The following is a 10,879-nucleotide window of genomic DNA, read 5'->3' as shown; positions in this document are numbered from 1 at the left end:
TTCCATCAAGGGAAGAAAATGGTTTTCTGTTAAGGTAGTGAAGGCAGTGGTAGCATGCCAAGCTCCCCGATCCATGGTTTCACAGGGGTTGGTTGGGGCTGTTCTGCAAAGTCTGGTGCAGATTTGTTTGCAGCAATACCGATGCTGTGAGGAGGGACAGGGGCATGAAATGACTTCTGAGAAACGTGTGTCGTGGTGTGAGTGGGGAGGAGTGGTGGCAGCAGCACAGAGCCTCTCAGGGATGCAGGGTCCAGTGTGGCCCATGGGAACTGTGAAGGACATTGCCACTGGTCAGCAGAGTGTGGGGGACATGGATGAATACGGAAACTTCCTCTGGAGCAGAGAGTGCGCCCTGTGGGAGGCACAGTGGGAAGGGGGGAAATGTTTGGGGTTTTGTTTTGTCCTCAGTGAAATTGATGGTGTTGGAAATAACTGTGGTGAAGTGGCAGCAGTGGGAGCTCAGCTCTCCCCCAGCAACACCAGCTGGGAGAAACCACGGCACTCTGCAAGCATAGAGGGGAATATTTTGGAAAGCTTAGGCTTGAGGAAGAAGTGATTTTTGTAGATCAGGACTGTGAAAGCTCTTGGAGGGTAACACATCATCCTCAGCCACTCCTGTCTTGTCTCCATGGGCTGTGTGTGTCAGGGAGGGTTTGATTTGCAAGGTAGGTTATGTCAGGGCAGGCTCAGGCTGGAGAGCAGGGAAAGGTTCTTCCCCAGAGGGTGCCGGGCACTGCCCAGGCTCCCCAGGGAATGGGCACGGCCCCGAGGCTGCCAGGGGTGCCAGGGGTGCACAGGGTGGGGTTGCTGGGGTGTCTGTGCTGGGCCAGGAGCTGGATTGATGAACCTGTGGGTCCCTCCCAGCTCAGGACATTCAGTGATCCCGTGTCCAGAGCAGAGCCCGCTCTGGGAGGTCTCAGTGCTCTGGAGTGTGGGGGTTTCTGCTGGCACCAAGGCTTGGGCTGCCACGGTCAGACACTGTCCAGGGCCACGCTGGGCAGGTCCAAGGCAATGCTGTTCAGGGAACACTTGGCACCAAAGGGGTGAGACCTGAGTGGGAGATGGAAGGGGGAGATTTCACCCTGTCCCTGGATGGCTCTGCCAAGGTCTGAGGTGAATGGCACAGCTAAATATACTGTGGGTGATGCTAGTCCAGCTTATTCCTGTGAACACGGGAAAAAATTTGGAGCCCTGGAACACAGCCTGTCCAGCTTCTGTCTGTCTGGTGAGTTTGACAGCTCCAGCATTCACCTGTGCAAGCTTCTGCAGCCCAGGCTGCACAGAGCTGCCCCATGGAAGCCTGGGGTGTCCTCATGAAATCACCATGGAAATGTAATGAATTTCAGTAAGCAAGGGAGAAATCTGTTTGATGAGTTGTTTGATTTTCATATCCTCTCTTTTTCCTCCTACTTATCTTTTGAAACTCTTGTTCTTATTATTCTGGAATCATCACTGTTTCCTAAAAAGACAGTCTGCTAAGATATGGCTGGATTTTTTTTAAATGAAAAGCAGTGGATTTTGTAGGAGTTGTAGCACTCAAGCAAAGCTGAACTGCTTTGGACCCACGTGGGCCCTGAGCCTCCCGGCACCAGTGTCTCTTCCTGAGACAAAATCCCCTGAATAAGCACAAGTTTGAGCCAGGCTTGCTGAGGTTGCTGATATCACAGGTGTCCTGTGAGACCACAGGGCAGCATTTCAAAGCTATGTTGTGGTGTTGTGTCCCAGTTTGGGAAGCCTGGACAGGACAACCAGAGCCCCTCGATAAATGTGCATTTCAGTGTGTCCATTTTCATCCATGTTCCAGCATCTCCATTTCCCCCTCAAGACCTTGGCCAGAGCTGCAGAACTGAGCACCTGCAGATCCCTTTGAGAACATGGGGGCCTGCAGTGACCCTCCAAAATGGTCCTGGGGAAGATGAGGTGCCAGAGCTGGAGTGGTCACGTCTGTGTGGTTCAGGTCAGACCTTCCAGCACCGACCTCCCTCGCAAGCCTCGAGCGGCAGCTCCGGGAGGCAACCCTTGGCCAGGCGCAGTGCAAGTCAGGACCACCCAGTTCTGATAAGGGCAATTTAGAAAGGAAGGGGAAGATTGTGAAAAGAGGGGCAAAGGGGCACAAAGGGAAGAAAAAACCCACCCCACCGCTGAACAAAACTGAAGATCAAGACTGCTGTTAAACACACTGCCTGCGAGGGAGGTCCCACCGTGCCTTTTCTAATCTAGAGCCAGCCAGGATTGTATTAACAGCTTCAACGCAATGGAACAAATTAATCCCTGATGTAATTGAAATCGGTGAGGTCTCACAATAGGTGAGTTTGACCCAGTGGGATAGAAATAGAACAAGTATTGGAATGAAGGAGTGAAACGAAGTCACACTGTTCAGCCATTGGTATTTCATTCCTAGAAACAAAGGCCAGACAAATGCAGAGAATACATGGCTCTGCTGGGCATGGTTGAAAGCTGCTCAATACTATCAAGCTTTGAAGGGATATTTCTGTGTGGAGAGGAAGTATGTGGCAGAGGTATAACAAGCATTAAAAAAGAGAAAAAAGACAAGGAAAGAAAGGAAGAAAGAAAAAACCCTGCTTGCTCCTTGCCTGATGATTAGCTGTGGTAAAATAATACCAGCCCTTAACTAATAATAATAATAATAATAATAATAAAGATGTGTCACAACTGCAGAAAAATAAGAAAAAGAGTTAATGTCTGAATTGTATATCTGGAGACTCAAACTGTCAAGAGCCCGTGGCAAGCTGTGGCATCCTGCAGATCTCCCTCAGCCAAGATGCATGGGGTTGGTTTGCTGCGATCGACACAGGTAGCAGGAACGGGTGCCACTGGGAAAGAGCTGCCTTTGGGTGCTGGGAGGGAGCTCAGTCTTGGCCCCTTTGGTGCTGCAGCACCAGGGCACAGCTCAGGGGCACAGGGGTACCAGGGCTGCCTCGTGCAGGCAGCTGAGCTGCTGCTGCTCAGGGTGACATCGTTAATAATGTGTGTGACCTGGGGGCTGCTGGCAGTGGCCTGTTCTGAGTGGGTGAGAACAGGCAGGTGCAGGTGGAGATGAGAGGCTGGGGGTGTTTGAGCCCCTCTGGGAGCTGCAGCGCAGCACCTCAGCAGCACTCTGGTGCTGGGCTGCGCTGGCTGCAGGCACCGTCCTGCCTCCAGCTGGGCTTCTAAAAGTCATTCATCAAGGCTGAAACCCTGCTCTTCCCCAGGATTAGCCATTTCCCAGGGTGCAACAAGTTTAGAATGTCACCATATCACAAATGGTGCATTTTCACAGTTCTGGCTATGGCTCATTCCATCATCAAAAGGAGAAACATGGTTTTCTTGAAGGTGGCGTCATCTTTCTCTAGAAAATGGTCAAATACTGACTGATGGGCCATAAAACATTCATTTCCTCAAGCTCTCAGGTTCCAGTTTTTTGGCACTCCCTCCTGCCTCCCTCCTGGTTTCATACCAGGCTCACTAACGCTTTGTCTGCCATCCCAAGGCCGACAGACGCGTTGCTTTTGCAGTGGTGCATGGCTTGGACAGCTGGGGGGTCCCGGGAGCTGCTGGGGAGTGTGGCTGAGTGATGGCTGCATTTCTCAGAGGTTGTGTGTTTCAGAGGGAGCAGAGGTCTGACACTGCCCGAGGAGATGCAATCTGCCTCTCTGAATGCACAAGGCAGCTCTCTGGAGGAAAGGAGGCTTCGCTTGCAGAGCGGCTTTTGGATCCAAGTTTGTGTCACCTCACGGAGCTGTATGTCCGCTTTTCCAAGCCCTGGAAATGTGTTCTCTTTGGGTCTTGTTTAACATTTCTGAAGTCCAAAGGGATGGGCAAGCTTGACCTGCTCATCACCGCATTTCCTTCTCCTTTCCAGCTCCATCCCTACATGCACTTCAGAGCGCATTAAACAAAGAGCAAAATTCCACGAATTTCACCTACTGCAGTAACTTGAAAATGCTCAAGTCAAAGAAATGAGGGGCTCAGTTCCAGAGTGTATCTGTGCAGGAACAGGGAGAGCTCTGGGGTTTTCTCCATGATGGGCTGACATCTCCTGCTTGGGCCATGCTAAGGGAGAGCTTGGCGCGCTGTGGCGCAGGGAGGTGGAGGTGGTCTGCCCTTGGCTTTCTGCCTGCCCCTGCATGGCGGAGTGGAGGTTGGGAAGAGAGCAGAGGGAAAGGGAACAGCCCGAATGCATTGCAAGGAGAAGCACAAACGTGCTCCTAAACCCAAAGAAGGGACTATACCCAGGCAGTGCTCATCCACTCCTGGCTGGCTCCAGACTGGGCTCTGTAACACGAAGGTAACAATATCCTGGTGATGGATTGACTTTGCAGTTAAACGGAGGGAAAAGGAGTGCATTGTGTTTCACTCTGTGCTGAGGGTGGCTGTCATGGGGAGCTAGCAAATCCTGCTGTAATTTGCATACAGGAATTTTGCCAAAGTCATGGAAGCGAAGTGGTTTGTTACTTGCCTTTGAGGGCTTGAGAGAGATCTGTCTTGGATATCCTCTTGCTGACCTGATTGAGTTAACTTTCATGTGTTTAGACGGTCATGGAGAAAATCATTAATATTAGGTTGATTTGATGGCTGAAAGGTAATAAGTATTTCCTGCTTATCAGATGGGGTTTGAGAGGACTTTGAATAGCCTGATTTGTTTATCTTTTGCAATCGGTACGGCCCTTAGCGAGAGAGATTTTGTATTCCTGGTTCAGCTGGGGGAATGACATATGGTTTGCTCTCTGTTGAGTGCTCCGTAGCATAAACAGCAAAACACCAGGAAATTCTGAAGTCCAGCTCCCAGCGAACTTGGCCATGCTGTGGGCCTTGGACATCTCATGCTGTAACGCTTTATGACATGAACAATAACAGATTAACATCCCCTGTTACTGGAAAGCTCAAAATAGAAAATCCGAAGTGCGTGGAGGTTGGTCGGGTGGAAAGCCAAATCCTGTAAACGTGGCTTGGCACGGCCAGGGTTTCATTGACCTTGGCGGGGCTGGGACTGCTCCATTCACAGGAGGCATCTGTGAGTGCAGAGATGGGGCACGAGCCTGTGCAGGGCTGACATCACAGTGCTGCTGTTGGAGGCTTTTGCCGTTCTTGAGCTTTTCTTGGATTAATGCACAGTGAAACCTAAGGCTGCATCAGCAAAATGGTCGTTCCCTCACCCTCCGCCTGGGATTTAACAAAGAGGGGAGTCATTCTTTAAGATGAAGGATCCTTGTAAAGCCATTTAAAATGAAATCCACTCTTATTTGAGAATCATTTGGCAAAAAAGCACATGAAAATCTCCCGTTGTGGGCTCACTAGAAGACAGACATCGTTTCTGGTTCCTTTGGCTGTTGGGAAAGGAGGGAGCACTGGATGCTCCACCTTGAATGATTGGGCAGGTACGGCAGACAAGGGAGAGCAGCTTATTTTCAGGAGTGAGGCATTTCTGTTGCTTCTGTGGCTTGAGGTGATGCTTATTTTTAAAAGGAATGCTGTTTTTTCCCTTGCATAAACTCTGTATTTCCAACTCTATATGTAGCTGTATATTATAACTGAAAGGTGTAGTGACAAATAAATAATAAATGGATAAGGAATTTAAGGAACTGATGGAAAAGAAAAAGGGAGGAAGAGTGAAAATGAAACCAAACTCAATGCTCTGATTTAACAACTGGGATTTTGCAGCTTATAAATTGTTGCCAAAGAATGAGATGGAGTTATATGAAACCACCATCCTGAGATGCTGAAGTTGGCATGCACAGACAGCGGCCCACACCAGCTGGATAGATGCCAGACAGACCATAATACAACCCCAAATCCCTGGAGGAGTCCAGTCTCCTGTCCCCAGAGGGTGTCCCACAGTGCTGCTCAGGAGCCAGAAGGTGCCAGCAGCCCTTCCCTTGAGGGACCTGCTGTGTGGAGTCTGTTTGGCTGCCTACAGCATGGAGGTGTGGATGGTCAGCCTGAAAGGCAAAACAAGGCTCTCATTTTGTGTATGATATGTTTTTGTGCAGTAATAGCATTTCTATAGTGAGAATAAAAAAGGAAAACTTGCTTTGGTGAACAGGAGTGAAAGCCCTTTAGTTCAAGGGACTTAAAGACATTTCTGCATTCAAGTGTGTTTGGGGGTGGATGTACTTGGTTTCAGGTGACCTCCTTGACTGAGTGTTGGTGATCAGTTGCCAAAGGAGACATATGTTACCAATTTTTTTGAGATTTATGGAAGAGTCTCTCTTATGGTGTATATATACATGGACCTTCTTATCTCAGAGAGGTTTGCTGCTTGAGGGAGTGCACCCTGTAGGGAGGGGGTCCTGTGAGAGTGGATTTTAGCAATGATCAAACAGGTTTTATCTCATGAAATCAACACCACATGAATTTTTATTTTTGGGTATCGATATTCTCTGCTGCAGGCCAGATGCAGCCCACGCTGGCATGGTTAATTCCCCTTGGCCACACTCCAGCAGAGCATCCTGTTTCCACAGAGTGGTTAAGTGTGAGCTTATCTTTAAGCAGGAGGCTAAATCCGGGTGGTTTCACTGCTGCTCTGGACCACGGCTTCTGGCCAGGGGAGAGGTCAGCTGCAAGGGGAACCTGCAGCATGTTCCTCCTCCAGGATTTTTGCCCTGGGTCAGAGCTGGGCCTCTTCCTAGGGAAGTGATGGAGTGATACACACTGGGCTGACTGTATTTCAGAGTCAGCATCAGCTGCTGATCCCTGCATCAGCTCCTTCAGGGCTTGGCTGAAGGTGATGCCAGCCAGCTCCTTGGACGGGGGAGGAGGAGATGTCACCCCCCTGTGCTGCTGGTGCCCTTCTTGCAAAGCGAAGGAGCACTCAATTAGCTGTTCTTAGGCAGGACAATGGTGACAAAGGTGCCCAGGTGTGTTGGTGACATGTTGGAGCAGAGCACAGTGCAGGATGCTCCGTGGGTGCTCCCGAGCCCACCGAGGCACTGCAGCTACGGGCTGGGGCCTCTGCAGTGTGAGTGCTCCAGAGACAATTAGAAGAGAATTAAAACATGTTTTGGAAAACAGATTGCCTCTTCTGTTGGGAGTTTCCAAATAAGAAAGCAACCTGCCCTTCCCCCCACTTCAAATCCCACCTGTTTTGTTTTTTTCCTAGAAAAATGTGAAATTCATTAACATGTGGTGAAAGCAATGTAACGACGTCATCTTGATTTAAAATCTGTTTTAAATCTTAAAATGATGGAGCCAGAATTTTGACTGCAAATAGCCTTGCTTTGTGGGCATGAGGCAGACTGCCAGCATGACTGGAACATCTCTGGGTTTGGTAGTTTAGCATCCTTTGCAACAATGGCATTTGAAAAGAAAGCAAGAAAAGACGTAGCAAGGAAAAAAAGAAATTATTATTATTGCTGTCAAAAGCCAAGTCCTGTGCTCAGGTGTAGCTGTGGTACCTGGGGAGTGCGGGGCGAGCAGAGCCCAGCTCTGTGCTGACCAGAGCTCTGTCAGCATCCCACTGTGGCATCCTGCCCTGCCCTCTGGCCCGGGGCCACGGCTGCTCCTCCTCTGGCATCCTCAGCACTGGGTCACAGCTCCTGGCTGCGCTATTTGCTGAGAGTGGGAAATATTGTGACCCCTGTGTGTCACCTCTGACATCGCTGTGAATGTCCCAGCATTGCCCTAAGCCCCCCTTTGCCCAGCCTGTGCCTTCAGCTTCCTATGGGCTTCTGACAGCCAAATCAGACCTAAATCATTTTCTCTCCAAAAAGTCAAAGAGCAAAATCCCAGCTTTTAGTAACAGCAGCACCAAAGGCGATCCCGCAGCATCGCTGTGAACTCACTGCTGTTGCCACTGTGCTGAACTTGGGCTTTGGCTCAGAGTGCTTTCTGGAGGTCTGGTGCTAGGCAGCACTGCTTGCCTGCAGTTCTCCTCCTGCTGCAGGCCTGGGTGTCCCCTAGAGAACTGGAAATGCTACTAAGTTCTGCTGAGGTTTTGACCTTCAGGCTTCACAGTACTTGCTGGTGTGAGATGATGTGCAGGAGGCTGGAGTGGGGCTATTTGGTGTGTTGTGGCCACTTTCTTTATGTGTTTTAGTCTGGAATGGATCTGAACAAGGATTTATTAACCTTTTTCATTTTCATTGCCAGTTGCCTCCCCACACTGATACATCAGATCCCTTTTGCTTGCAGGCCATGTTTCTAAGTGATTTGTTGTCCTGTAAAGGGAGTCTGCCACCAAAATTTTGCTCATCTGTGAGTTTGGAGTGGACAGTGTGGATGTTGTGGTGCAAATGGTCCACAGATCACAGATGGACAGATCACAGAGCAATTTTTGGGCTTTCATAGTGTTTGGGTGTGAAGTGCTTTGCCCAGTCTCCCCCTTGGGAGGGCATCTTGAGAACATTGGTGTTGTGGGGTCCTCTGACCTTGGGCAAGTCAGGATGACTCTTTGGAAGGAAATGTGGGACTCCTGTTTTGGTATTTCTTGGGAATACTTAAGATAGGAAACTAAACAAAAAGTTTATGGTGCTATTTTAAGGCTGTAGTGAACTAAGGTTAATTTACTGCCTTGGCCAGAGCAAACAGATGAGGTGGCTGAGGCTGTCAGACCCTGGCTGATCACTGGTGGAAAAGCTGGTTTGACTCTCACCACTCCTCATGATCTCTCCCCAAGAGAGATCTCCCGTGGCCCTGTTGAGGTAGACAGAAACACGTCCATGGATGGTGACCATGAGATGGCTTCACCGAAGGGCAGAGCTGGCCAAAGAGTCAAGCTGCAGAGTGTACAAGTGACACTCGTAGTGGATTTTGTGCCAGTGTGAAGCTCAAGTCCAGTTGGCTAAGGGCAGCACAAACAGTTTTTCCCCTTGACTTCTCCCTGCAGTTAATCCAGGGAATCAGTGCAGCTGCTGAGGGTGACGCACCAAATCTCTGAGAAGGGGTTGTCTGTCCCCACTCTCCAATTTGTGCCCATGTAACCTGGCAGAGGCTGTGCACATGCAGTGGAGAGCCTGATTTATGGTCAGCGTGGCTGACCAGGATTAAATCAAAGCAGGGCCAAGCAGAAGTTTTTATTCAAAAGACCCGGTTTGACAGTAACCCCCCAGGTTTGGTTCACTGGTTCACAGAGCCAGCTCTGGGTGGAATTACACACTGAGTGCCTGGCACCACTGCCAAGTGAAGGGCAGCCAAATCCGAGTCCTCCAGTGCCACATGCCCTTGGCAGGCTGGTGTGCAGTCCCTCTGCCCAAGAGCCTTGTTGTGTTCATGGTCTGTCCTGTTCTCTGTCCCCACTCCCACCCCTCTCAGATGTTTGCTGCTGAGGAGAACGTGGATTTTCGGATACACGTGGAGAACCAGACGCGAGCGAGGGACGATGTGAGCAGGAAGCAGCTTCGGCTCTATCAGCTCTACAGCAGGACAAGCGGGAAGCACATCCAAGTGCTCGGCAGGAGGATCAGTGCCAAAGGAGAAGATGGAGATAAATATGGTAAGAATATTTACTGGGATCCCCCAGACATCAGGTCAAAGGCTTTAATCCAGGCTGTTGTGCTAAGAACCTCTTGGGAGAAAAATAGTAAGAGCAATAAAAAAGAAGATAAAAGGAAAAAACCCTTTCCAGGTCAAGAACATGTGATTTGTTTTGCTGGAGCTGCCTCCCAGCTGCAGGCAGGTCCCACAGTACTGCCATGCCCCAATTTTTCAGAATATAGTTGAAGAGAAGAATGTCTTTCTGCCCAAGCCATGAGCTCACTGTGTGTTTACTGCAATTCTTAAATGATACCTAAATTGGTGGTTGGGGAAGTCCTTTCCCCATGATCCCTTGGGCTTGTGTTGGGTGAATCCAGTGTTTGAATTAAGCAGTCTCATCTTTCAGGTGGTGGGATACTGGGTTTGAACTGAAATTAGACTTTGAGAGCTCTGAGAGTACCCCAGAGCTCAAGCTGAATCTCTGAGCGTGTGGATCTTGCAGGAAAAGCAATACTTGCCCTGTGCTAGCAGCGCGTTCAACTATTCTCATTGTGATTTGCACACAAGCAACATGCTGGAAATGCTGCTAGAGGCTGGGCTGCGAAAAATGCTGTAATTCTGGTTCGTTTTGAGATGGTTGTGGCTGCGAAGCTTTTGCTCAGTTTGGCTGTTGGGAGGCTTTTAGGGCTGTTAGAACACCGGTCCTGTTTGTGTTTGGGATGTGCAGCCCCGCGCGTTCCCGTGCTGCTGCAGAGGGGTGTGTGTGTGTGAGTTTGCTGGCACCACCATTCGTGTGGGATTGTCTGCTGCAGCACTGGTGAGGTGGAGGTGAGCTACGAGGAGGACAGGTCAAAATCTGGGAGCGGCTGTTCCCTCAGGAAGCTTCAGGACGGGTGAGGCACACGCTGAGCACCGAGGGCAGCTGCCGCCGCTGCCGGCGCGGTGCAGGAGCAGCGTGAGCGACAGCCAGAGAGCACCTGGCAGGTAGGAAGTGACCCCCAAGGCGCTTGTGCGCAGTCAGCCCCTGTCTCGGAGAAAGCCCTGCCCTGAGGTCTCATCAACCTTGTCCTTTGTCATTCCCAAATTTCCTGATATTACAGGAGTGAAAAGTGCCACTTGGCTGCTAATTATTGTGTCATTTATTGCATTCATGCTCCCGAGGTTTGATGTGTAAACGAGTCGCGGGGCGCTGCCGCCGCCGCCCGGGGACGGCTCCTGCCCGCGGTGGCTGTCAGGTGCAGTGATGGAGTTTTCCTCTCCGTGAAAGAAGGCGGCATTTACAGTGGGTGCAGCAGGGAAGTGTTCCCGGGAGCAGCTGACAAGTGCTAATTTATGTGTCAAAGCCCATCTTGTCCCCTTCATACATATGCAATCGTGTCTGAACAACAAATCCGCGCGTGCGGAGCGTGCTCGTGGCCGAGGGCGGTGCTGCCGCGGCGGAGCCCGAGATTCCCGGCTGGGAGCTCCG

At 50.4% G+C, this 10,879-nt stretch overlaps 1 protein-coding gene across 1 annotated transcript in view; it reads left to right on the top strand.

Annotated features, from left to right (window-relative positions):
• FGF18 (fibroblast growth factor 18) overlaps nucleotides 1-10,879 on the top strand; it is a 68,259-nt gene that overhangs the window by 16,849 nt on the left and 40,531 nt on the right. The window contains exon 3 of the mRNA XM_008636752.2: nucleotides 9,250-9,430. Within this exon, the coding sequence (XP_008634974.1) occupies nucleotides 9,250-9,430 (181 nt within the window). The remainder of the gene's footprint in view (nucleotides 1-9,249; nucleotides 9,431-10,879) is intronic.

The sequence above is a fragment of the Corvus brachyrhynchos genome, unplaced genomic scaffold (assembly GCF_000691975.1).
Source record: "Corvus brachyrhynchos isolate BGI_N302 unplaced genomic scaffold, ASM69197v1 scaffold616, whole genome shotgun sequence".
Lineage (NCBI taxonomy): Eukaryota > Metazoa > Chordata > Aves > Passeriformes > Corvidae > Corvus > Corvus brachyrhynchos.
This window is presented reverse-complemented; position numbering and strand designations above follow the sequence as displayed.